The sequence below is a fragment of the Lithobates pipiens genome, unplaced genomic scaffold (genome assembly GCF_037356315.1).
Source record: "Lithobates pipiens isolate NorthernLeopardFrog02 unplaced genomic scaffold, aLitPip1_a1.2 Scaffold_19, whole genome shotgun sequence".
In the NCBI taxonomy this organism is placed as follows: Eukaryota; Metazoa; Chordata; class Amphibia; order Anura; family Ranidae; genus Lithobates; species Lithobates pipiens.
In genome coordinates, this window is record NW_027507764.1 from 435,493,690 (window position 1) to 435,521,535 (window position 27,846).

At 40.3% G+C, this 27,846-nt stretch overlaps 1 protein-coding gene across 1 annotated transcript in view; it reads left to right on the top strand.

Moving 5' to 3' along the window:
• Positions 1–27,846, top strand: part of ASXL3 (ASXL transcriptional regulator 3) — a 192,495-nt gene that overhangs the window by 66,604 nt on the left and 98,045 nt on the right. Inside the window, exons 4-5 of the mRNA XM_077492629.1 lie at positions 11,811–11,919; positions 16,964–17,072. Coding sequence (XP_077348755.1) covers positions 11,811–11,919; positions 16,964–17,072 — 218 coding nt within the window. The remainder of the gene's footprint in view (positions 1–11,810; positions 11,920–16,963; positions 17,073–27,846) is intronic.

The following is a 27,846-nucleotide window of genomic DNA, read 5'->3' on the forward strand; positions in this document are numbered from 1 at the left end:
TTGCTAATAACCCATTCGGTGGCTCGCTTGGAGCAAAGCGTACGCATTACAACCAGTTACCTGCATTCTCAACCTAGAGAGGTCTTCCTTAAAACCGCTAAAAAGGCTTGAGTACTTGGGTCTGATCATGGACACAGCCCAAAAAAAGGTGTTTTTCCTCGGACAAAGATCAATTCCATAAGAGAGCTGGTGCAGATAGTCTGGTCGAAAGGAGATCCCTCCATTCGCCTTTGCATGAGGTTGTTAAGAAACATGGTGGCATTCGAAGCAGTTCCCTATGCCCAGTTCCATTCTAGCCCAGTTCCATTCAAGTTGCAAAACAGTAACCTGTCTGCTTGGCAAAATCAAGCTTTAGACTTGCCAATGCGGCTGTCCCAAAGCCTCAGTTGGTGGTTACAAACCCAGAATCTGCTGAAAGGAAAATCGTTCAGACCGGTTATCTGGAAGATGGTAACGACAGATGCCAGCCTTTCAGGCTGGGGAGCAGTACTAGAAAAAACAACTGTCCAGGGACAGTGATCAAGAACCAAAAGAGCCTTGCCCATCAATATCCTAGAGATTCGGGCAGTGTGTCTGGCTCTGAAGGCCTGGACTTTCAGGTTAAGGGATTGTCCTGTCAGGATCCAATCCGACAATGCCATAGTTGTGGCCTATATCAATCACCAAGGGGGCACCAAGAGTCTTGCAGCGCAGAGAGAGGTGAACCCTATTCTAACTTGGGCAGAAAAAAATGTTCCTTGCCTATTGGCAGTCTTCATTCTGGAAGTAGAGAATTGGCAGGTGGACTACTTGAGTCGCCAGCAGTTATTCAGGCTGTCATTTTTCAGGCTGTTTGCCAAAGATGGGGGACTCCGGACGTAGATCTTCTGGTGTCCAGATTCAACATGAAGTTGGTAAACTTTGTGTCCAGAACAAGGGATTCACTCGCATACGGAACAGATGCGTTGGTGACCCCGTGGGATCAGTTCAAACTGATTTTTTTTCTAAATTGAACTGCTTGGCTATTGAAACCCACATTCTGAAAAAACATGGGCTTTCTGGGTCAGTTAATCTCCACCTTTTATTAATGCAAGGAAGCCAGTCTCCAGAACTATATATTATAGAGTCTGTGGGACTTAAGTTTCCTGGTGTGAGTCCAAGGATTGGCACCCTCGAAGGTATATCATAGGCAGAATTCTTGCCTTTCTACAATTAGGGGTAGAGATGAAGTTGGCCTTGAGTACTATTAAGGGTCAATTCTCATCTTTATCGGTCTTATTTCAAAGACCGCTTTCTTCACATTCATTAGTGTGGGGTTTTATGCAAGGGATGATGTGGCTTTATCCGCCAGTTAGATCACCTTTGAACCCTTGGGACTTGAACTTTGTTTTGTCAGTGTTACAAAACCAGCCATTTGAACCGATACAACATATTCCGTTGGCCTTTCTGACAAGTTAGTGTTTTTGGTTGCTATATCCTCAGCAAGGAGGGTTTCGGAATTGGCTGCTCTTTTTTGTAAATAGCCATACTTGATTATTCATGAGGACAGAGTGGTGTTGCGCCCTTGCCTAGGTTTTCTGCCAAAAGTGGTCTCAGGTTTTCACCTGAACCAAGATATTGTCCTGCCATTCCATTGTTTTTTTTCAAAACCATGTTCCAGGGAAGAGAAGTCACTACATTGTCTTGATGTGGTGAGAGCAGTCATGGTCTATTTAAAGACGACTACTCGGATCCAGAAGACCGATGTCTTGTTTGTACTGCCAGAGGGTTCTAAAGAAAGGACAGGCAGTATCGAAATCCACTGTTGCTAAGTGAATTCGCCAAGTTATAATTCAGACTTGTGATTTAAGGGGTAAGATTCCACCTTTTCAAGTCAAAGCGTACTCTACCAGGGCGGTTAGTGCTTCTTGGGCAGTGCGTCACCAAGCCTCCATGGCTCAGTTCTGTAAGGCCACAACTTGGTCTTCAGGACATACATTCACCAAGTTTTATCAGGTGACTGTAAGAAGGCATGAGGATATCGCCTTTGGCAGCAGTATATGTCCTCAAGTCTGGGGGTGCTCCTACGGGTTGTCTCCCTCACCTCAAATAGCATTGCTATGGGATGTCCCACATAGTGATTACTATGGTGCTCTGTGTCCCGTGATTTACTCCAAGAAAAGGATTTTACAGGTAAGCTGTTATAAAAATCCTATATTTTTTTTTTTTTTTGAGCCATTCATAGGTGGACTTGCTGGTGTGTTTCAGATCATTGTCCTGATGCATACCCCAAGTGCGCTTGAGCTTGAGATCACAAACCGGTGGCTGGACATTCTCTCAGGATTTTCTGGTAGTGCAGAATTCATGGTTCCATCAAATATGGCAAGTCGTCCAGGTCCTGAAGCTGCAAGGGCAGCCCCAGACCATCACACTACTACCACCACCATGTTTGACTGTTGATATAATCTTTTTATGAATAGCACATACTTTTGTCTCCTCCGTCCACAGCATAATTGCCCAAAAGTATTGGGGATAATCAAGATGTTGAAGATTAGCGCCTTTGTGTTTTTTGGTCTGCAGTGGCTTTTACCTTGGAACTCTCCTATGGATGGCATTTTTGCCCAGTCTCTTTCTTATTTTTGAATCATAAACTCTGGCACTTGCCAGTGAAGCAGGGGACAAGGCTGAGCCATGCTCTGTGTCTTCTAGACACAGAGAGCTGGCTCGGGAGCGAGCACGAACAAGTTTCCCCACAGCAAGTGGCTTGCTATGGGGGCACTTGGCAAGGGGGAGGGATGGGAGGCTCAAGAAGAGGACTAGGGCTTCTCTGTGCAAAACCACTACAAAGAGCAGGTAAGTATGACATGTTTATTTTTTTTTAAATACAATGTTTTCCTTTACAATCACTTTAATCATGTGACATCATGCAAAAAAAAAAATCAGGAAGAGGCAAATCACTCTATATCCTCCATCTTTTGTCACTCCTATAGCTAAAAACATCCTCCATATACACAGAGCAACTTATTTCTCTCTTTGAAATTATGGTAGTGGTACTTGCCCCTCTGATGGGTGAAGAATATAGCAAATTATGGCTTCTAAATCTTGTTTTCTCCTTCACCTCCTCTCCCCCTGCCTGTAAAGGAACAGTAAAAGCAGCAGATCATCCCTGTGCTCACCCACCCTGTATGAATGGCAACATTTGTTAGACTGGCAACACAATGTAAAGCAACTGAGCCCTGATTAGCAATGGTAGCTGAAAATGTTTAATTTTTGTCATAAGATAGTATATTGCGCTAACATTCTTTTGTGTCGTGAGTCAGCAGCAGGTTCTCTGAATTAATTGAAATATAAGGCAGAGCAATAAGTGTGTGTGTGTGTGAGAGACTTTATGAGCAAAAGTCTCACATGCACAGACCCCAAAAGAATTACAACTATTGAGACGGTTACACATTTTTATAGTGGCACATTGGAGAATTGCTGCTTCATTACTATGTCTCATCTCCTTGCTTCAGGTGTGAGATTAAGGCCTCATGGACACTGAAAGTTAAAATACCATTATAAAACGCCAGTAGCTTTGCAGTGAGTTTTTCAAAAAAATTTTTTTAAACTTTTTTTGTAATGATATTTTTTAGCATTTTTCAGCGTTGGTGTTTTATTTTTATTTTTTATCTTTATTCAAAAACAGCAAAAAATGCTGGCGAGCCACGTTTTTGAGCATTTATCTGTGTTTATCAGCATTTTTTGACGTTGGAACATTTGTACAGCTGAAAAACTCCTCTCAGAACCCACTCGTTTTTTAAAGCCAAAAAACACCCCAGCCAAAAACTGCTGATAAACAGCCTATGGTGCGTGAATACATAGAATAACATGCTGGGGAGTTGACTGTAGAAAAAAAACATCTGAAGCCAAAAACAGCTGCTGTAAAAATGTCCGGTGTACATGAGGCCTAAAAGCCAACATTAATCTTGCTGCTGGAGTGACCAGCTTTCATTTGCTGTGACCCCAAACACACCAAACCTATATAGTTCAAATGACCCAAAAAATAAGCTTTCACTCAAGGTTTGCAGAAATGATATAATTTATATTGTGCTAAGAAATGATCTAAAATATTTCTGAATTTATAGAAACAAACTAAACTCTTTCTCCTTCTTTTCCTTCACTTTTTGTGTCTCCTGCATCACTTGGATTTCACCTTTCCAGAAAGTAAGTAATTTTTCTACATAGTAATTGAAACATTAAAGTACATTTAAACTGAAGAACAAACATTTGATGCATTGCATTTTATCATTCCTGGAATGGGAATGTGGTTTCTGAATTAGTTTTCTGTTTTATAATTCCTTGATTTTGACCTAGGGAGACAGAGCTGAGGTGAGCATCATCATTCGTGGATGGGCTGTTTATCGCTACTACACAATGCGGTTGCTTTATTATAACTGGAGAATGCTAATTCTGATGCAGCGTTGCATAAAAACCAGTCCGTGTCTAACTTCAACTTGCACAATTAAGCTTTTACAAAATAAAACTTTGAAGCTGCAGCAGATTTTGCACTCTCTGGTTTTAGTAAATCAACCTCAATGCCTCCTCCTCTTCCTTTTCTTCCATAGCATCAAGATGTATTTCCTTAGGCCCGGTTCACATTGGTGCACATTCTCTCTGACATGGAGAGCACAAGTCGCACCCCAATAAGTGCAATGGAACAGTTATAATAGGAGCGACTTCAGTCATTCCGACTTAGAAAAAGGTTCCTGCACTACTTTGGCCAAAAGGGAGCAAAAAAGGGGTTTGTTTTTAGGGTTTAAAGTGGAAGTAAACCCCGCTATCGTTTTCTTCCACGGAAGCTGCCATCTTTTCCTCTGTTTAATCTTCAGCTGCCACGGTGCTGCACATGTGATCCATTATGACACCAGCCATTGGTTGGTTTGACAGTTTGGTTGAGAGCACAGCCAATGTGCAGTTAGCATTCCCGGCATGCCGTTTTTTTAAACTGTTTAAATTGATAGGTTTACTTCCACTTCAAGTATACATTGATTATACATCTGCAAAATGGTCAGTGCATTATTGTGGTTGTTTTGGTTATATTTTCAAACTGAATTCCTGTTGCATGTGATCAGTTATTTGAAAAAATATTTTCAATGCAAATTTTTTCAGTTTTTGCATATTTTGTGATGAGGTTAGAATGTTTAATAGAAACTGTAAGTTATTGTTTAGTAAAAGAAAATATCAATGTACTATATAAATATTGTGCTTGAAATGCCCTTTGATAATTCTTTCTACAATTTTAGCAGCCCCTCTTTTTAAACAACCCAACGTTGACCACCCCATAATAGGTGGTCAACGCTCTTTGGTAAGGGCACATCCTATTTTTTGGTGGTGGTCTTACAAGGTGGAGGAAGTTGGTGACACAACAGTCAAACTTTCACTTTATGTCACATTTGTGACTCTTGGACTCACTTGTTCATATAATTCATTTATTGTTTATTTTATTTAGCGCAACATACCTATTTACTTATTTTGTTTTGTGATAATATCTCACTTGATTGTTGCAGCTGTATAGTTATTTTTTTTTATTTTTATCATAAGCGCAGTTTATTTTCTGTTTTCACCATGATATGGATGAGCGGTGAAGAGGAGCAGCTTCAGGGGATTGGTAATACAGCAGGGAGGAAACCTGTGAAAGCAATTTATACGGTTGCTGACTGGAGTTTAGTTTTAAAGGTTTGGCAGGAGTGTTTGCTGTTAAGTGTTTAGTGGTTACTACAGCTAGCAGATTTTTTTTTACATTTTAATGATTAAGCTGGCCGTAGTGTAGCACAAGGAGATTTATAGATGTCCGCTGTATATGTATTCAATAGTAATTCCCGCTAATTTCTGATAACTTAATCTGCTCTACAAATTTCATTCAGCAGAAGAGAAACAACAAGGCTTATAGGTTTACATTCTCCCCAGAGACCAAGATCATGAAAACAAAGACTGATTTGGAAGTGGAACAGCTTAATTGTGTCTGTTTAAACATAAAAATCACTAAAGTTAATCCTGTTTGTAGGATAATCCTAAAATGTAGAAAGTCTCAAGTGGTTTGATGACCCTGCTCTTCTACAGAAAATAGTCTATTTAAAAAACAAAACAAAAAAAAACTTTACATTTACTGTAAAATGAAACCATTTTTTTTTTGCCAAAAAAGCGTTTCCTCATTAAAGAAAATAATTTAATTAAAACTGATTTTCTTGTGTCCTTGAAGAAACGTGAAGCAAACAAAGATGCTCTGGTCTGTTTTTATTTTTGCATATCAACCTGCAGTGAATACTGAACTGGATATGAAAATAAATGGAGCAAGGAGCAGAGGTTTTGCCCTATTTTTTGTTTTTCAGTCAGCCCCTGGGGGAGATTCAGAAAAACATTTGTGGCTATTTTCTGGTGATTGTTTCATTTAGAACTACTTGTTTCTAATTCAGGCAAGAATTTGTTCCAATTTCATTAAAATTACCACCTTCTATGCCCAGAACCTTTTGCTGTGACATCGTCAAGTTCTTAATCAATTACTGCAAGTTCGCAGATTAGAAAACTGGCCACAATAAAGACCAGCTCTAAACTGGTGTACGGAAATACACCAGTGCTCAGAGTTGTAGGGCATGTCTGTGCTGGGACACTGTAATAAACGTGATGACTTTCCACACAGGGTTCTATCCCTGGTCCACTTTGGCTGTCAGCCGGAAGATTCCGGAAGAATGTAAACAAATGGACCAAAAGGATCCATTTTGGTCATTGCCCAAATATGGCAGATATGGCTGTGCCCATATTCGGGAAATGGGCTGAGTCACAGGGAAGGCTGACCATACTGGGAACCTGGTTCCCATGGCTGCAGTACCTGTCAGATGGACAGAGCATCTTGAAGAACTGAGAAACTAGTTGCCCATTAGGTCCGCCTAACCTTTGATTGACAGCAGATTGCAGCAGGCAGATTTGAAAGCTGCTGTTGAAATGAATCATGGCTATGAATTTTCCCACTGCTGTGTGCTCACTGTCAGTCATCAGCAAGGCAGACCTTATGAGTATTAGTCCCTCAGTTTCCTATCGAGCGTCGCCTGGCGCACTACAAAACTCCTCAGCCATGTACCTGTCTGTGTGCCTGGCACCGTGGCCAAGGAGGGAGGACACTGAGGAGGAAATATCCAGTATGGACATCCAGTTTTAGTTTCAGACTTAGACAGATGTCTCTGACAATTACACAAATTGGGCACACACACCATTAGTTTTGGTGCCTCGTACCGAAGATAATTATATCTTTCATTTTCCCAGTGCAGCTTAGATGGTATAAGGTAGATTCCCATGTGTGTTTTTTATTTTTATATATACATATTCTCTCTTAACCCTAGAGCTATGCTGGCCAGAATGGATCATATCATCGTTCAGTTGCAGAATGCACCGACTTTTTTTTTTTTTCAAATCTGTTCTACGTGTAATAAAATGGCTAGTAATATTCATACAGATCTCAAAAATATTTTTTTAATTTAAATTGCTTTACCATTATAACAGTATCAGGACAGCTACCCAGTGTGACATTTTAGCTAATTTTTCTAAATTATATAAACATTTACAAATCAATTTAAAAGCCAACTGTCTCTTAGTGCAGTATCGGTTACCTTTTCTACTTTTGAACAGTACTTTTTTGTTTTTGTTTTTTATATATATATTTTTAATTCTATTAAAGTAGAACTATACAACTATAAAACTTTTTTTTTTTGTTCGTGGATAGAATAAGAGAGGGTTGCAACCCTGTGTTTTTTTTTTTTTGCTATAGCTAAAACAGGAAGTGAGAGGAAATCACTCGAAAATGATTTGCTCTTTGGTTGTCACCAGAACTAACGTCCCCATTGGAATATTTCTCCTCTTAGTATTTTTGAGACAGCCCAAAATGTGGGATTTGTATTCACTTTTAGCGATAATGGACAAATAAAGAAGGCATATATCGCTCCAGCAGGGGCACATACAGCAATAACAACCTAATCCCTCCCCAATCTATCCAAAATGAAAAAAAAAAAGTTTTGCCTTTATGTATACTTTCATTTTTTTCAAAAAAAAATTTCCACTGTATCAGGCTTCCCTGATTTAGTTATTTTTTCCTAAAAGTTTCAGTTAACCAGGCACAACTCAATTTTTTCATTCTTTTTGCTGTGCTTTTAGTCTGTATCAAATTTGTAACAATTAATGTGAAAAGTGTCTTCTAAATATATGAATGTAATCTGTTTACAGGTATGTAAAAACAGAAAAAAATCTATACGTCTGTAACGCAATATAAGGAAAGACTATAACTCAAAAAGATAGATTCCCCCAAATATCTACACAACAAATTCGCTTCGGTATTCAGTAAATGTTTAAGGCTCGGTTCACATTATTGTAGGTCCTGCATGCCGCAATTGCGTAGACGCAGCAGCCCAGTCATTTGAGTGAACAACAGTATCTGCAGGAAAAAGGTCCCCAATGCTGTTTTTAAAACGCAGCTGCATGGAATTGCGTGGTACTGCGGCACAATGCAGTTTTGCGCACCAAAAATGTGCTGCACGTTCAGATGCCTGGGGGTGCCATTAAGGGTGGATTTTGGCAACGGGTGCCTTTTTAGATGTGGGAACAGATTTACACACACTCCCACACCTGCGGTAGTGTGAACCTAGTCATAGGCAGCGATGAATAGCAGAAAGTTTAAAAAAGTAACAAAATAAAACAGCAGAATGTAACTTTGGTAAAATATAAATTGACAGGAGATGTTATCTGTCAGAAGCAGTCAGCATTACAAGTTCATCATAACAAGCATGAATATAAAAATCATATTCACTCACTCATCTGCCTGTGTATGTGGCATTCTGCTATCTCATAGCATTTTGGGTCGTAAGGTGGATCCCATTGGCAAGAACCAGGCAGAGTAGATATGGTCAAAGGAGGAGTTGGCCAGACCTGCCAGAGCCCCGGCCACCAGTCTCCTTAAAGGTAGGAGCAAAATGGTGAAAGTTTTGCAGGGAAGCTCAATGTAGTCTAAAACCTCTACCTGTATCGCTTCCTACGCGTTTCATTTGTAATGGCACTCATTATGTTACAAGAACTAACACAGGAATGTAGAGCCTCCCTTCTAAACCACATCCATCGTCCTGTAATAAGATTTACCTGCTTCATTGCTGCATCAATCTTCTTTTCAGGTTTTACAAATCCATCAGTGGAGTAATATTCCACAGAAAAGGGCAAAAAATTAAAATTATACTAATAAAAAAATAAAAAATAATTGTAGATGTTTTTCCAGACAATGCAAAAAGGGGAGGATCTGTGCATACAGGAGCAAACTGCCTTTTTACACAATGCAGACGATTAACCCCTTAGGTTGCACAGTGAGTATAAGGCCTCTTGCACATGATACTCCTGTTTGAGCATCGACTTTTTCAGACTTTCTTTTGGCATGTATTTGCACGTATTTATGCACATTTTGTGTATATGTATTCACGCATTTGTGCACAAATCCACACAAACTTATTTTCACATTCTGTTTCTGCACAAATGTAAATAAGCATTTGTGCATGTTTGTGAGAATTCACGCATATTTGCGTGCATGAGGTGTAAATTACTGAACAACACAGGTTTTTCTCTTTTTTTTTTTTTTTTTTTTTTACTGAAGAATGTGCTCGTTTTCATACCTGTGTGCGAAGGCACATTACAATTAATGGGCTGTATTTTAGCTCAGTTAAAAAAAAAAAAAGCTGTACTGAGCCTTTTCAAGCTGCAATGTGCAAGAGGCTTAACAAGCATTCTTTACTGCATATACAGACTGATTTTACTGTTGTGGGTTTTGTAACACTTTAGTTAAAACCCAAAAGCTCAGTGTCATTATTGTGACCTGCAGAACATTTTGTGGATGAAGTTGCCACCCCTCCAATCTTTCTTTTATGCTTTCTATTGCCCAGAAAGATGTCCTGATGCAAACCAAAATGGATTGTGAATTAAATATGCTGGTGCCTGCAGGTCTCATTGATATTTTCACTTATTATTATTATTATTATTATTACAACCATAATAATATTTAAAATAATTAGTAATTATTATTATTGTTATTATAATATAATATAATATTTTATTATAATATAATGTATTTATAATGTTAAACATTTTTATTAAAGTATCTACAATTAAAGTTCATCTTTTTATTATCTTTCACTGTACTTCTTCCTTTTTTTTTTTTTTTTTTTGTGAAACATTTCGCAGGCAAATTTGTGAAACTTGAACTCAAGAATGATGCAGCAATGAAGCAGTTAAACCTTTTTTTTTTTTTTTTTTGAGGAGGAGGATAGATGCGATTTTTAGGGAGGCTCTACACTCCTCTTTTAGACCTTGATAGAGAGTCATTACAACCAAAAAGTGCCAGAAGGGATACAGGTAGATGTGTGACATCACATTGAGCGCTCTCTGCTTCTACTATCTTGCTGCTACCTGTCAGGAGATCAGCGTCCGAGGCTCTGACAGGTCTGGCTCACCCCTCCTTTACCTACATCTATTCTGCTGGATTCTTGCCAATAGGATGCACTTACAGATTATCCAACGACGATTTGGCAGCTTGATGCCACACACACAGCCAGATGAGGGAGTGAACGATATGATTTTTTTATTCATGCTTGTTATGAGGAACTTACTACACTGACTGCTTCTAAAAGAACTCCTTCCATCATGGATATTCTAATACCCATCCTGCTGTTTTATTTTGATACTTTTTGATTCTTACTACTATTTAACACTGCCTATAGCGCTGACTGAATACCGCAGTTTACCAGTTCACAGATAAGTCTCATTTGGTAATTTAGCAAGAAGCTATGGCTGATGCGAGTTTATCTCATGAAGTTTCAGTTGTGTGCACTGCACATGAATATTCAGTTTGGGCTGTGTACTTCGTATGGAAAGATGTGTCATAGATGATGAGCCCGTGTAGGGCAGCTTGGAAAGCAACAGTTCTTGCAAAGACAGATTTGCTAAAGGCAATGTGCACAGCAAGTCTGTGTTTGCATAGGGAAGTATTCTCCTGCTCAGTGTTGTCTCCATTTCAGCTACAACCTTTTTTTGTCTTTTTTTTCTGAAAGGGAAGAGAAAACTGACCTGTATGCCCAATCCAATTGGACTTGATTTTTCATTTATTTGCTTTTTATTTTTTTTTTTCACTAAGCTGTTTTCTGTTTTCCCTGATGCTTTTTGATGCTTACACACCTCTTCAGACCGGCTGCAAACTCGAGCACGCAGAGAAGCAACTTAATTTTGACTCTTGAGGCAGATTTCTAAAGGGAGAATCATTACCACTTGTAACTTAAAACTGTTCTTCCGGGGCCTTTTCTCGCTCTGCTTTTGTTGCCTTTTATCCCACTGGATACAGCTGCCAATGAACTTGATTTTTTTTTTTTCCCCCTTCTGATCATTCATGTGCATCAGTGGCATTGTCTGCAGCATGTTGAAAATCCACAGCTTCACTGTGTTATTTACTGAACGATTTTACTTATATATTTGTACACTGCTTACTTGAAAGCGCATGGTTCTGCCGGTTTAATTTTTTTTGCATGGAAGAAATATAATTATAATGCACAGATTTTTCCCCTGAAGCCTATGGAGCAGATGCATTTGATTAGGATTGTTGAACCCTTTATTGTAATGTAGATGCTTTCAGGCTCCGAAGAATTTCTCTAAAGGGAAGCATGAACAGAAAAAAGGAAGAGGAAAGAAAGCCAGGGGGGAGAGAAGGCATTGTAGGATGTAGATGAGCTCACGTGTTTTACACTCATTTTCATGCATGCTTTTTCTTCTCTCTGTTTTGTTATTGTTATCTTGCATTGCAGTGGTACTTCTCCGTTGGCTTGTCTAAATGCAATGCTTCATACTAACACTCGTGTGGGAGATGGGACCTTCTTCAAAATCCCTGGGAAGTCAGGACTCTATGCTCTTAAAGTAAGTACATTTTTTGGACACTGACCTAATTCTATGTTCTGCTGCTTCTTAACAATGTAATGTAATGATTAATCAGCATTAAAGTGTGGGGTGGTGCTCTTAAAATTTAGGATGCAGGAACTAAAAAGCAGAATGTGCTAAATGTAACCATGTTACTGTTATATAAGGAATTTTCTTGAGGCAGATTTTAATGGCGCCAGACAAGATTTACCCAAATGAAAGATCTGGCTCACTCTAAACTATACAAACAGTACTATTTATTAAAGTGAATTGATTTACCAAAGGGCAAAAAAGCCATCTGATACAGTAATTCATTGCAGACTAAAAGATTTTAATATTCTGCCCATATTGGTGACAAATATGTATGACTGCTGTCATTTTCACATTGTATTTTGCGTTGTTATAACCTGAATGCCAAGTGTTTTCATGGGTTCTAGCACTATTAAGACAAAACTTTCACATATTTTCTTAACGTCATAGTACACTAAGCTAAAAAGCGTGGAATTATTTATTTGAAGAACATTCACGTTAGTCAGTTTAGATGTGTTTACCCTATTTTACAACTGTAAGAAAATTTTGTAAACCCATAGAAAGATTCTGGACTCCAGCATGAATGCCTTCTAAATAATGATCATGACGCCACAAATATTGCCAATTCCTTACTAGACAAATGCATTCAAGATGAAGGTCATTAGTGGGAAAGGGAAATGTAAATCTTTTGGCTAATGACATTTTAAAGATGGGTTCATTGGGCTATTGCAATCAGTGAGTCAAGTGTTTTAATCAATTCAGGTGTATGTTTGACCTGCCCTGTCAGATAAAACACACAGTTTTGCTGACCTGATATTTTCTGTTTAATCAGGCCAATGCACACTATGGCCTGATTAAAAAGAGTATGCAGAAGACCTAATGGCCCGTACAGACGATCCGAAAATCGGATGAAAAATACCGCTTTTGACGCAATCGTACGATAATCGAATCGTTAGCACAGAGCTTTCAAGAGCTGACCACGACAATTCATCCGATATTTTTCGATCAGAAAAACACAAAAATTTTCCTCGTACGATACTAGATCGTATGATTTTTGTTTAGTCAGTACAGTTGGCATCCAAAAATAGAAATACATTACAACACATGACATCACTTCTGATTTATTTTTTTTCTGTCATAAAAGAATATTCATGACTTTAGTAAACTATAAAATTTCTGCTTGTGACTATTAAGCGAAAAAAGTTGTATAATCTGTCGTACGATATTCGGATTGTGTGTATGGGCCATTAGAAAAGGTTATTTTTTTTTTTAAACCGGTGCATGCCGATAAACGTCAGCAGAATGGCACGGACAGGCAAATGGGCATACGGGTACGTCCCTTTAAATTTGCCGCCGTGCCATCTCGTGCATGTCGGCTGGTCGGGACCTCCGTGAGTCCGATCACGGGTCCCACGGACTCGATCAGCGCGGGGATACCTGCGACCGTCTCGGGGAGGAAGAACGGGGAGATGCTAATGTAAACAAGCATCTCCCTGTTTTGCTGTGATCGGAGCAGAGATCATACACAGCCAAGCCCCCCCCCCCCCCACAGTTAGAAACACTCCCCAGGGCTTACTTAACCCCTACACTGCCCCCCAGTGGTTAACCCCTTCACTACCATTTTCATTTACACAGGAATCAGTGCATTTGTATGTATAAATGACAATGGTCCCAAAAATGTGTCAAAAATGTCCGATGTGTCCGCCATAATGTCGCAGTCACAATAAAAGGCGCTGTAAAAAAATTATTTATAAAAATGCCATAAAACTATTCCCTATTTTGTAAACGCTATCATTTTGTGCAAACCAATCAATCGCTTATTGCGATTGTTTTTTTTTTTTTTTTGTTTTTTTTTTTACCAACAATATGTAGAAGAATATGTATCTGCCTAAACTGAGGAAAATAATATTTTTTTTCATATATATTTATTATAGCAAAATGTAAAAAAGAATGCGTTTTTTTTTTTCAAAATTGTCGCTTTTTTTTGTTTATAGCGCAAAAAATAAAAACCGCAGGAGTGATCAAATACCACCAAAAGAAAGCTCTATTTGTGGGGGAAAAAAAGGATGTCAATTTTGTTTGAGAGCCACGTCGCAAGACCAAGCAATTGTCAGTTAAAGCGACGCAGTGCCGAAGCGCAAAAAGTGCTCAGGTCTTTGGCCTGCAAAATGGTCCGGGGCTTAAGTGGTTAAAGCTAATAAGAATATAAAGAGGTATTAAAGATTCTTAAAGACTTACGTCTTCATCAGTCCACAGTGAGATCATTTACAGAGGACACAGTGGGTAGATAGCTGAAAAGTATCTGCAGGCATCTCTTTATTTTAATGAATCTGCAGCAAAGTGGTTGTAAACCTCTAACATGAGATATGAACAAAGCACATCTCTGTATAGTGTGTACTTGTCTAAATTCAGAGTGTAATTTCTGTCTCCTGGTCATCTTATTGATTTTTTATTTTTTTACAGCACTACTGGAACAGTTTTCTGTAAGGACATAAAATGAAATTGTGTTTGCAGAAATGCATACATACAAATACTGTACCCTAGCTGTGAAGCATGATGTAGTGCTAGTTTACTTATGATTAATTGTCTTGGTCTGTTTGGTTGAGATAATTGCTGATAAAGCCAGTCCATCTAACTGCTATGTAAAAGTATGTTTGTTTTTTTTTATTTTTTGTTTTTTTTACTCTTTGCATTAATGGCCTTGATCTCTTTAAAGCAGAGTTCTGCCTTCCCCTCAGAAAATGAAAATTCAGCAGCTAGACATGCCTGACATGACACTTACCTGTTCTGGAGTCCAGCGATATCGGCACTGGAGCTGATGTTTCCATTGGCTGTCAGGTGTTGCCACCGCCGTTGCCAGCAAGGGAACCCAGCCATGAAGCTTTTCGGCTTCACGGCCGGGTCCCTACTGCGCATGCGTGAAGCATGGCTGCACTTTTCTACTAGCCCGACAGTAGGGGAATGAGGAAGGGTCTGGACTTCTGACAGACCTCGCTGTGGCGAGGTCTGTTGGAAGTGGGGACAGGTGCCAAATGTGGCACCAGAGGGGGGGGAGGAGGAGGCAGATGAGCGGAGGTTCCACTTTTGGGATTTGAATATATGACAGTGTAATCATTATATATGTAATTTGTTAAATAAGACCGTGTTTATTTATCACTACAACATGAAGATCAGATCACACTAGAGCTTCTGTCACTGATGGAAAGGTGGCAAATTGCTGCATGCATGAGATGCAGACATCTAGAGGTGAATGCGCATACCTGCAGCAGTCTAGAAAGCTTTTATGTCATGGCCAATTCTCAGGAATTTCTTAGGCAAAGCTTTGTAATCTCCTGTTTGTACTAAAGCTTCCTACATTCTGCAAATTCCTATTGGCCACTGAGGCTGCCCATTTTAATGATGGGCTAGGCAGAATGTGTAGAACAGGACTTATAAGCAAGCTTCAACATTACTGGAGGATTGGCCTGAAATGTGCCAATTAAAGAAAGGTTTTAGAAATGAGGGTAGTAGAAATTTGTCGGCATCCCATTACAGAATCTCTTAGGCCCCATTCACACCTGGGCATTTTGTAGCTTGAAGCCTGAAGCTACAAAACGCTGGAGGGGAAAAAAAATCAATTTATTCTCTATGGAGATGTTTCACATCTCTACTCCAAAACGCCTGAAGCCAGAAGCTCAAAAATGCCTAAAGCTCAAACAAGTTTTGGAACTTTTTTTTTTAGGCAGATTTGGGCATTTTTCTTTTTCTGTTTACATTGGTGCCCTTTTGCTCTGCACAAAATCATGGTAAAACGCTGTAAAAAAAACACCACGAAATCGTGGTAAAAAAACGCTGCAAAATCGCATGATTTTCTGCCTGAAAACGCTATGCTCAGGTGTGAATGGGTCCTTAAAGCTGAGCTTCACCACTCTGTTTTACTTTTTTAATTCCCTCTTACCTTGTGCGCTGGTTTATCCACAATAAACATACTCGCACCCAGTGAAAATGACATTCTGGAGTAATTCAGTACTCTGTGCTGCTGTGCACCCAGTCCTGCACCTCCATCTTCTCTACTTGCATCACTGCGAGACTGCTGTTTCTTCTTGGTTCTTACAGCCATCATTGGGTGGCCAGCTGCAAGAACCAGGAATAGACAACCAGCTCCCTAATGAGGCATATTTGAGTGGCTCATTGACATGAGTATTCCAGGGGGCTGCATTTGGCTGCTGGGTACCTCATTCTAACCTTGGCAAGAAATCCAGAAGGGATAGGTAGGAGAGGTGCATGCTTACTTTAAAAAAAATATAAGAAAATAAATGGCATGACAGGAGGGGCAGGTGAAGAGTGTGAAGGTCCATTTTAAGCAAAGAGCCAAAAACAATCCTATGGGTTCACAAAATCTGTTTTTACTATTGGATTTTCAGTTAATTTGTACAACATTATTATTTGTTTATGTTAGCACATGATGACTTAGTGTATTTTCAATTGCAATTAGATTTTAGGTGCATTAAAAAAACAAAGGGTGTGCAGAGTCATAAAGTCAGCTTTGATTAGAAAGCAGCTACAGCCTGAGTAGAAATGCCTATCTCCTGCCTGCATACTGCAAAGGACCGGCCCTTGCTGTATGTGTGGAAGCAGTGGTCTTTCTGCAGAGGTACAATACGTCCCTTGGTGAGTTGGAGCTAGAGTCCTCCAATCAGCATGGAGCATAAGCTTCCACACAGAGAGCAATTGTCTGGCTTTTCTATTCAGGCTGTGGCTGCTTTCTAAAGACAACCAACTTCAGGTCTTTTAACACTTTTTTTTGCTTTTGCTTTTGATTTTATGTAGCCGATTTAAAACTGGAAGTTTTTAGTTGGGCTTTAAATAAGTGTGTACTTCTGCCAATCCTGCCTAGGGATTTTTCTTTAAGCTAAGTAGAGTAGTGGGTTGTCTAAAAACATATTTAAAAGGGTTGTTATCTTCAAATTTAGTTCAGATCTACTTTTTCTGTTTGTTTTACTATAATTTATGTCTTTTTTAATGTTTCTATCAGAAAGAAGAGTCTAGTTGTCCAGCTGATGGGACACTGGAGATAGGCTGTGAATCTGAGTTGGATGGGACAGAAATGGCAGAAGCAAGCAGCAATGGAGAGGAAAACGAAGGTGTGTAATTATTGGTAAATCCTCAATTTTCTGCGTGCTCAATAAAAATAAATATTTACAGGAAACTAACTTGTATTTTCAGTATGTACACATAAGCACAGATTAGCAGTTCTCCATACAGCTTTTTATATCTCCAGTGTTTGGGGGCAGGAGGTGGAACCTTAGCACTCCATGTGTGTTTGCTCCCCTATCCCATCTCTGCTTATTGCCTTCCATCCTTATTGTGTCACTGCACAAGTTGGCTTATCTTCATCTTGCTCTCTTGGATCCTCTAGATCAGGATGCCTTTCCTGTTAGGGAGCTGTTCAGGGAGTTTTACCCCAACCTGTTTATATTAGCAAATCAAGAGAGGATATGTCTTTATCTAGGATCAATAAGCTGTGCAAGTCTTCTTTTGAGTTCAGAAAATATTCCTGGAATCCACCAAATGTGTCTTCACCTCCCCTCACCAGGTAGATTTCCTGGCTTCTCTGAACATCAAAGCCAGGCATTTGCATGTCCCCATCTTCCGGTACTCTGTGTTTCCTATTTATGCTCTGTGGAACCTCTACTCCACATATTTGTAACATTGTCCTTCAGATGCCTTCCCCAGTAAATGCTCTGCTGCACCCTTGTAGCATACCCATTTTTGGGTATTTAGATGAACTTCTGTTAAGAGGAACAATCAGTACAATCTTCTGTTGGCCACCATGGCCTTGACTGTCCAGAGAATGCAATGGTTCAGGTGATTCATTACTTTCAAAATCATTGCTAGAAGCTACTCTTCAGTGGGGATTTTTGGGTTTAGTCTTGGACTCAGCTCAGGCATGATTGTTTCTTCCTCAGGAGGAACTTTGAACTTTCTGGTCTCAAGCTCTCTAATTTAGGAATCACCTGACTCTGGTTTGGCATGAGAACCTTGACCTGGATTGTAGCCTTCTTTGAGGTGGTCTAATTTTCCCAGTTTATCACCAAACCTCTAACATTGCATTATTCTGTCATTGTAGGACAAGTCTATCAGGTTCTTGTGTGGATTAATTCATAACCAAGGACCAGGTTGTGCCTGGCTTTGTGGTCTAGGAAGCCAGCCCTGGAATCTGGAAATGTTTACCTCCCCATCTTCTGGAAGATCCTTACTATGGATAACAGCATGTCAGCTTCTGAGAAGCCCTAGGCACACTGTTGCTGTGGGGCAGTTTGATGTTGTTAGTGTCTCATCTTTTGTCCAATGTCCTGTAACTTCAGGTGATCAACTACCTCTGTGGTGTTTAACTACCCGTCATCCCATCTGGATTCATTTAGACTATGCCATGGTCTTGGCATTTATGGACCATTAGGGTATTTGTTTACCACATTTTTATATATTATATATTATATATATATATATATATATATATATATATATATATATATATATATATATATATATATATATATATAAATGAAAAAAAGGCTGAAAATTTAGAAGAAAAACTATATTTTTTACTTTCTGTTATAAAAAATGTCCAATAAAATCAAATGTCTTCAGAAATTTAGGCAAAATTTATTCTGCTGCATGTCTTGAGGACACTATTCTATTGAGTACACCAGTATAGTTTTGATTGTGTTCAAGATACTGATCTGTGCAGACATTATACTAGTAATGGCGGTGATCAGCGGCTTATAGTGTGACTGATAATATGGAGCGAACAGACGTTGGCTGGGAAGGACACTAAGGCTACTTTCACACTGAAGGCAGATTTCAGTTGTTTTAGCACTAAAAGTAGTGCCTGAAAACTGCCTCCCATGCCACCCCAGTGTGAAAGCCCGAGTGCTTTTACACTGGGACGGTGCACCTGTGGGACGGGAAAAAAAGTCCTGCAAGCAGCATCTTCGTGGCGGTTTGGGAGCGCTGTATAAAGAGCTCCTAAACCACCCCTGGTCATTGGAATGAATTGACAGCAGTACTGAAGCGGCTGAAAAGCGATTTGGATGCGTCGCAACACATCGCTTTTAACCCTTTCTTGGGCAGTCAGCGGGGGTTAAAAGTGCTGCTAAAACGATGGTAAAGCATCAGGGAGAAAAAACAGCCAGATCGCTATCTACGTACAAAGTTCTGTGCGTTTATAAACACAGAACACTGTGCTGTGATTGATCACTGCTAATCAGCAGGTGTACAACACTAATCATTGGCTGTAACCTGCTGACAAACTATTGCTGTGTCCAATCACAGCACAGGTCAGCAGGGGGCTCACGCATGTGCACCACCAAACCAGGAAGTACACTGTGACATACGGGTACATTGCAGTGCCTGGCTGTGCCACCCACTTGCAGGAAATCTACTGTGAGCGGTAGCAAGTGGTTAAAACAATGACATGAAAAATTAGAAAATCTTAAAAAAAATTATAGAAAGTAAATCCTTCAAAATAAAACTTCAAAACACATACTTGCTTGATGGGGTTAAAAGCGGCCGAATAGCGACACTAAAATAGATTCGATTAGATTTTTACCAATTTACAATTGATAGTCTTTTTTTCCTTTTTAGCATATGTATACATCATGCAGTGCCATACGTCTCTGTGTGTCTGTATACTGTATTTCTAAAATATAAGAGAAGGGTACAACATATTGTGATAGGATTATACAAAAAATCCAAATTTATGGGAAGTCTGTAATATATACTGAACATAAATAGTATTCACCCCTTTATAATTCATATTATTTTAATTTCATACATTTAAATTCTTTTTTTTTTCTTCTTTTACCCTGGTCATCAGAAATAGATTGTTTTAAATGGATCCCTCAAAAGTGATTTAAATTAATTACAGTACAACAGAAGATAATAGATGCCACATATATAACACCCCCTGTACAATTACACATCAAAATAATTGCTTGCACAGCCAATTCTGTTCCACAGTTACATAATTAGTGAAATGGAGATCTGCTGTGTGTGCCAAGGGGTCTCAAGTGATTGCAGCATAAAAACGCATGTAAGTCAGTATAATGGTATAACCTTACACCGTAAGGACATAGGAAAATTCCACAAAAATGCATGGGAAAATTCCCATGCCAATGAATTCCCTTGGAGTACAGTTACTGTATTTATCGGCGTATAACACGCACATTCATTTTAAGAGGGAAGTTTCAGGAAAAAAACTTAAATTTTAAATAAGGAACTTTGAAGCAAAATAAGGGTCAGTGCCCATCTGCAGCCTCACCATTGCCATCAATGCAGCCTGATCGATGTCCATCTGCAGCCTCACAAGTGCCCTCAATGCAGCCTCATCAGTCCACATCAATGCAGCAGCCTCACCATTGCCATCAGTGCAGCCTGATCGATGCCCATCTGCAGCCATTTAGTGAGAATCTCCTATGATAGACAGAACAGTGGTCCAATGATGGCCCAGGAGATGGGACTTCCTATTACAGAGGCCGCCAAGTAAACAGGAGATTCTCACTGTATGTAATCTGATGATGCCTTTCCTGCCCCCCTCCCTGTCCCCTCGAGGCAGCTAAAATTGAAGCATTGGCGTATAACACACACACGCTATTTGCACCCGATTTTCATGGTGAAAAAGGTGAGTGTTATATGCCAATAAATACAGTAATTAAATCGATAAGGAATAAAGGAGTATAGCACAGCTCCAAAAACTGGACATGGGATTGCAGGCTACATGCTCACAATATCACAAATGCCATTAAAGAAAATATACACAGACTAGAAAATTGGACACAACACTTTATTGGTTTACAAAATAAAATGCATATCTAACGGATTTAATGAAACTAACGAATTCAAATGGTGTATTCTACTTAGGCTTAGTCAAAGGACTCAAGTCAGATAACAACAAAGTCTTTCAAATACAAGTCCCCCCCTTGATTTAAGGGTGACAAACCATATAACAGTGCCAGTGACAAGGGTGGGTGGGTGCTTGCTGTCCTGAGGTTGTCAGAAAAGGCCCGCTCTCCAGGGAAGGCTGCTTATATAACCTTCCCCCAGCCAAGGAAACTTCCAGAATGGCCTGTGATGAAGGGAGAAATCAATAAGACTGCTTTCACATTGGGGAGCTTTACAGGCGCTACAGCTCTAAAAATAGCACCTGTAAAGAGCCTCTCCTGTCTCTCCAGTGTGAGCCTGAGTTCTTTCCCACTGGAGCCTGGCACTTGCAGGACAGTAAAAAAAAATCAATGAGCAGCGCCGCTGCAGCGGTGCTTTGCCGGCGGTTTTAACCCTTTTTTGGCTGCTAGCTGGGGTTAAAAGGACCCCACTAGCGCCCGAATAGCGCCGCTAAAACGACAATAAACCACAGCTAATTATAGCAGCGCTTTACCGCCGACGCCCCCAATGCCTTAGGCTCGGTTCACACAGGGGCGACTCAGATCCGACCCTGGTTGCCTTAAGTCACGGTACATGTAAAAATCAATGTAAGTGAATGAGAGCCTTATTAATGCACACTACTGAAGTCGCTCCGACTTCAGAAAAGGTTCCTGTACTACTTCAATCCAACTTGTAGGCGACTGGTACCCATTGATTTTCAATGGAGGTCGCCTCCATGTCGGATCTCCGTCTATACGGAGGCAACTCTCTCAGAATTATCAGCTCTCGAGGAAACTCCACGCCAAATTTATTTAAATAATTTATTTAAATTTGGCGTAGGTTCCCCCTCCAAGAGCATACCAGGCCCTTAGGTCTGGTATGGATTTTAAGGGGAATCCCCTACGCTGAAAAAATGGCATGGGGGGCCCCCCCAGATCCATACCATACCCTTATCCGAGCACACTAACCGGCCGGCCAGGAAAGGGGGTGGGGACGAGCGAGCGCCCCCTCCTGAGCCATACCAGGCCACGTGCCCTCAACATGGGGGGGCCAATGAGGACAAGGGCCTCTTCCCGACAACCCTGGCTGTTGGTTGTCGGGGTCTGCGGGCGGTGGGCTTATCGGAATCCGGGAGCCCCCTTTAATAAGGGGGCCCCCAGATCCCGGCCCCCCACCCTATGTGAATGAGTATGGGGTACAATGTGCTGTAAAAAGAAAACAAAAAAAAACAAGATTTAGTCTACTATGATTCAAAGTTCTATGGCAATAAAAGGCAAATATTTTTTAATATTGATAACCTTTTATAGACACTGTAGTGTATAGGCATCAATATATGGTTATTTAAAATAACTAAAAAACTACTGTGTTCATTAGGAATTTTTGTGTTTTTTGTTTCACTGAGTCTATAGCAGCTGGGTCTGTGTTGTCAGATTGTCACTATTATGAGAATAATAATCTATAGACGTTAATTTTTTTAAAACTTAAAAAACATGTCATACCTACCTGCTCTGTGCAATGGTTGCACATAGAAGCTCCTATCCCCCTCTTTTTGGGTCCTCTGCCGACACTCCGGGCTCCCCCTCTTCAACCAGTGCCCTCAATAACAACCTGGTTGCTCTGGGGGTACTGGTGTGTGCTCGCTCCCGAGCCCTGCTCTATACATTCATCAGACACACAAAGCCACAGCTCTGCCCCGCCCCCTGCTCTCTGCTCATTGGCTCACTGGCTGTGATTGACAGTAGCAGGAGCCAATGGCTCCTGCTGTGGTCTCAGCCAATGAGAAATGAGAGACCCGGGAGAAGCTCAGCTCTTGTATACATCCCTGGATCGCAAGGGAGCTATGGTGAGCATTAGGGGGGCTGGGGGGGGGGCGCTAGAGATATAGAGAATGTTTGTTTGTTTTTACCTTCTTGCATGAAGGTAAAAAACAATGAGCCTTTAAAACTCCTTAAAATATGAACATGGTGAATTTGTTTGAAACATCATTTGCCCAAAATATAAAGAAATCTGTTTGCCAGTTGTAAGGTAGTAAATTATTTGAGTAGCATAATCCTCCTTAAACCCTGTACATGCATACAAAGGACGCACAAGCGGGGAGTGTAATTCACATTGACCTGTATGAAGAAGACATTCAGCTGAAATATGAAGAAAAGCCCATTTACATGAACCAATAGGCTGGTAAAATTCAGAAAATGATATTGAGGTGGACAATACTTAATTTAGTAACAGCTTCAAGCTTGCCAATTATTCTGTTTTCCAGATCTTATTTTAATGGCTGCACTCTGTAACTCAAAGGATTCAACAAGCTTTTATTGTGCAAGCTGGTTGATGACCCCTGTTGAAGAATGAAAGCTGTGTCTGATGGAGATATTATTAAAGCAGAACACAACTTATTTTATTTTTAATTTTTTTTGCTTTTATTTTAAAAAAAATAAGTAGAATACATATCGGCCTAAACTGAGAAAGATTTTATATATATATATATATATATATATATATATATATATATATATATACACAGTGGTGTGAAAAAGTGTTTGCCCCTTCCTCATTTCCTGTTCCTTTGCATGTTTGTCACACTTAAGTGTTTCGGAACATCAAACCAATTTAAACAATAGTCAAGGACAACACAAGTAAACACAAAATGCAATTTGTAAATGAAGGTGTTTATTATTAAAGGTGAAAAAAAATCCAAACCATCACTTGTTTAAAACAAGTAAATATGATATGCTTTCCTATATATTCACTAATGCTAGCAGCATAAGGGTTCAAAATAGTCTATGTTCATTGAGAGAGTGAAGTTCAGCTTTAATTATGACCGTTTTCAATCTTTAATTGCCATAGAGCAGATCTTGCATGTTGTGATCCAGTCATTAAACACCCCAATACCGGGTACCTTTACCCCCTTCCTACCCAGGACAAAGTTCAGATTTCATCGCTGCCGCACAATTACTCAGTCATGCAATACCAAATGCAAATGAAAAAATGAAAAATTCCTTTTTTTATTTTTAATTTTTTTTGACAGATAAAGCTTTATTTTGGTGATTTTTTTTTTTCACCACTGGGTTTTTAATTGTTTGCAATATAAATAAAAAAATAACAAAAACATTCGGAAAAAACATTTTCTTCTGAGATTCTGTACATCTACATTTAATTCTACATTTCTATTAATTCTACATTTCTTTGGTAAAAAATAACCAACGTTGGTGTATATTATTTGGTCTGTGTGAAAGTAATAGAGTCTACAAACTATGTGATATACAGTATATTTGAAAATTGATTCTGATGTACTGTCTGCCTATCTAATTTCTTGAGGTCCCAGGACAGTACACATACCCCTAAATGGCCCTAATGGGTCGGATGTGCATTCCTCTGCCCTTTTTGTTACTGATTTTCGTCCCTATATTTTATACTTTTATTCCTGCTGGTATTCTCACCCAAGGGAATTAAGGTTGGGCTTTCGCTATTTGATGTTAAGATGTTTTATACTTTGCAGCCTTTTGAAGGAAACACATTTTTGTATTTGCGATAACTTGAATACTTATTTGCTTTATTGATCTAAAAATGTGCTTTGTACAACACTATCTTGTTACTTTAATTAAAACTATTGAAATTAAATTAAAATAAATTGTGATTTTATGGCGATACCACACTATGGCGGCTTTTGTTTGATCTGAGCACTTTAGTGACTGGACAAGCTGAAACCAATCCCTTAAAGTGGTACACACATGATTTGATCTGGCGAGAGCTCCTGCACCTCTCAGTTCACCCTGATGTTTTGGAGAAGGTGTGCATGACCTGTATATATTTATGGGTCCATATTGTAAGGTGAGGGTACATCTTTACACAGAAGTGGAACACTATCGAATGTCGAGTGTGTCACTGGAGTTGTGGTATCACTTCCTTAACACAGTGTTTCTTAAAGCGGGAGTCCGCCGTTTTTTTTTTTTTTTTTTTTTTTTTTTTTTTTTAAAGCCAGCAGCTACAAATACTGCAGCTGCTGACTTTTAAAATAATGACACTTACCCGCCCAGCGCGCCCGCGATGTCGGCACCCGAAGCCGATCTCTCGATCGTCTCTCGGGTGCTGCTGCCGCCATCTTGGGTATGGGAATCAGGAAGTGGAGCCTTGCGGCTTCATTTCCCGGTTCCCTACTGCGCATGCGTGAGTCGCGCTGCGCAATAAGGATGGTCCCCGCTGTCTCTGGGATCCGTGTGTTTCCCAGCAGGCAGCGGGGGACCCTCGGAAAGGGCCGTAGATTCTGCGGAAAGGGGCGTACCTTCTGCAGAATCTACGCCGGAAGTGGGTGCAGATACCTGTACTGTACAGGTACCTGCACCCCCCTCCCCCCTGAAAGGTGCCAATTGTGGCGCCGGAGGGGGGGGGTCCAATGAGCGGAAGCTCCACTTTTTAGGGTGGACCTCCGCTTTAACTCCAGTCCTCAAGGCGCCCCCACAGGTCATGTTTTCAGGCTCTTCATTATTTTGCACAGGTGATTTGATCAGTTTCACTGCCTTAGTAATTACCACAGACATTGCATCTGAGGGAACTCCTGAAAACATGACCTGTTGGGGCACCTTGAGGACTGGAGTTGAGAAACACTGCCTTAAAGTGGTTGTAAACCCTTACAACCAACTTTCACCTACAGGTAAGCCTAGATTAAGGCTTACCTGTAGGTCCAAGAAATATCTCCTAAACCTACACGGTTTAGGAGATATTTGCCGAAAGACAGGCACCACTGTCTACGGCGCATGCCGCGAGTGTTGACTCCCGTGCGCATGCACGGGAGTGACGTCATCGTGGCTTCGCCAAATGACAGCGGCGGAGCAGCGAGACCCACCAAGAAGATGGATGCTCCGGACTACAGGGGACATCGGTGACTTCGCTGGCTCCAGTGTCAGGTAAGTGACACATAATGGGCTACTATGCGATGCATAGTAGTCCATTATGCTTTACCTTTGCAGGGAATCAAAGAGGAAGTAAACTCATCAGGGTTTACTTCCTCTTTAACACATAGAAGTAATATTGGACTGTATTGTGGAATCACATGGACATTGCACAGTGATATTATCTGGGACTGTTATTTGTTTGGCACCTTATATTTGTTTATTGCGTGGTTTATATACAGTTTATCGGATACTTCATGTACACTAATTCATTTACTTTGTTGATTGACGCAATTTATTTATTTCCTTTCAGCAGCGCAAAACACTTATTTTTTATTCATTCTACATAAACATAATGAGCTAATTTGATTGACATTCATTGGTCCTTTATCTCAGCATTGCAACACTTATTATTTATGTATGTTCTTTCATTTGTTTGTGAGCATCAATTCTCTTTAGGTGGCAGTGCATTAGGATTTTTTCGTTTATATTCCAAGTCCATCGGCAATGTAAAGGAGGACTCTCATGGGGACATCTAATGTAAAGGAGAACTCCAATGGGGACATCTTATGTAAAGGAGGACTCTGATGGGGACATCTTATGTAAAGGAGGACTCTGATGGGGACATCTTATGTAAAGGGGGATGCTGATGGGGACACCTGTTGTAAAGGGGGACTCTGCTTGGGATACCTGTTGTAAAGGGGGACTCTGGGATACCTGTTGTAAAGGGGGACTCTGATTGGGACATCTAATGTAATGGGGGACTCTGATGGGGACACCTGTTTTAAAGGGGGACTCTGGGACACCTGATGTAAAGGAGGACTCTGGTGGGGACATCTTATGTAAAGGAGGACTCTGATGGGGACATCTTATGTAAAGGGGGATGCTGATGGGGACACCTGTTGTAAAGGGGGACTCTGCTTGGGATACCTGTTGTAAAGGGGGACTCTGGGATACCTGTTGTAATGGGGGACTCTGATGGGGACACCTGTTTTAAAGGGGGACTCTGGGACACCTGATGTAAAGGAGGACTCTGGTGGGGACATCTGATGTAAAGGAGGACTCTGATGGGGACATCTAATGTAAAGGGACACTCTGATGGGGACATCTAATGTAAAGGGACACTCTGATGGGGACCTCTAATGTAAAGGGGGACTCTGATGGGGACATCTTATGTAAAGGTGAACTCTGATGGGGAAATCTGATGTAAAGGAGGGCCCTGATTGGGACACCTGATGTAAAGGAGGACTCTGATTGGGACACCTGATGTATAGGGGGACTCTGATGAGGACACCTGTTGTAAAGGTGGACTCTGATGAGGACACCTTTTATGTTAAGTGGTTTTATTTTCTTTTTCTTGAAATGTGGATGTGATTGGCCTACTGTGATGGGCACAGTGAGGCTGTAATTGATGGACACAGTTGTATCAAGCAGTAATGATACATATTCACCTGATAAATAGCTATTTACAGCCCTACATTACTAACAGTTTAATTTTTAAGTTTGTACCAAAAATTTTGCACACCAGCCGCCACTGATATAAAGTTACGTCCCAGCAGGTCACTGTAACTGTGCAAATTCATGTGGAATTCATTGTTAATCTCTGTTACCATCTACTTGTTGAAAACAAAACTCACATCAGTTGCATGGCCTGTGTATAAACTTTTATTTAGTAAGGGAAATTATCTCTCAAACCCCATACTCTACTAAACAGTGCTTATTCTATTAGTTAACAACTTTATATTAGTTTAAAGGAAAAAAAGGCACCTCTGCAAGTGCAGTATGCAAGTGCACAAAGTGCACTTACAAGATCTTTGAGTGTTTAAAAAGCATGATAAAATCAGGAGTCCTCTTCTGTTGCATTTGTCCATCCTCAGCACGGTGGTAGAGCGCAGTGTAGAGCCACCCAGCAGCTATAAAACGTTCTCATACGTGCTGGAGAGAGGAGGCAGCAGGGAAGCCTGTGTTCTGGGTTCACTGCGGGACACACCAGGCTGATGGCGTTATGGAGGAGATATGGACGGTAATGCATTTCAGAGCATGTGCAGCTCCTTCGTCAGACCTACGCCCATACTCCTCAAGCTGGCTTATGAATGGTGAGGGGGAGGAG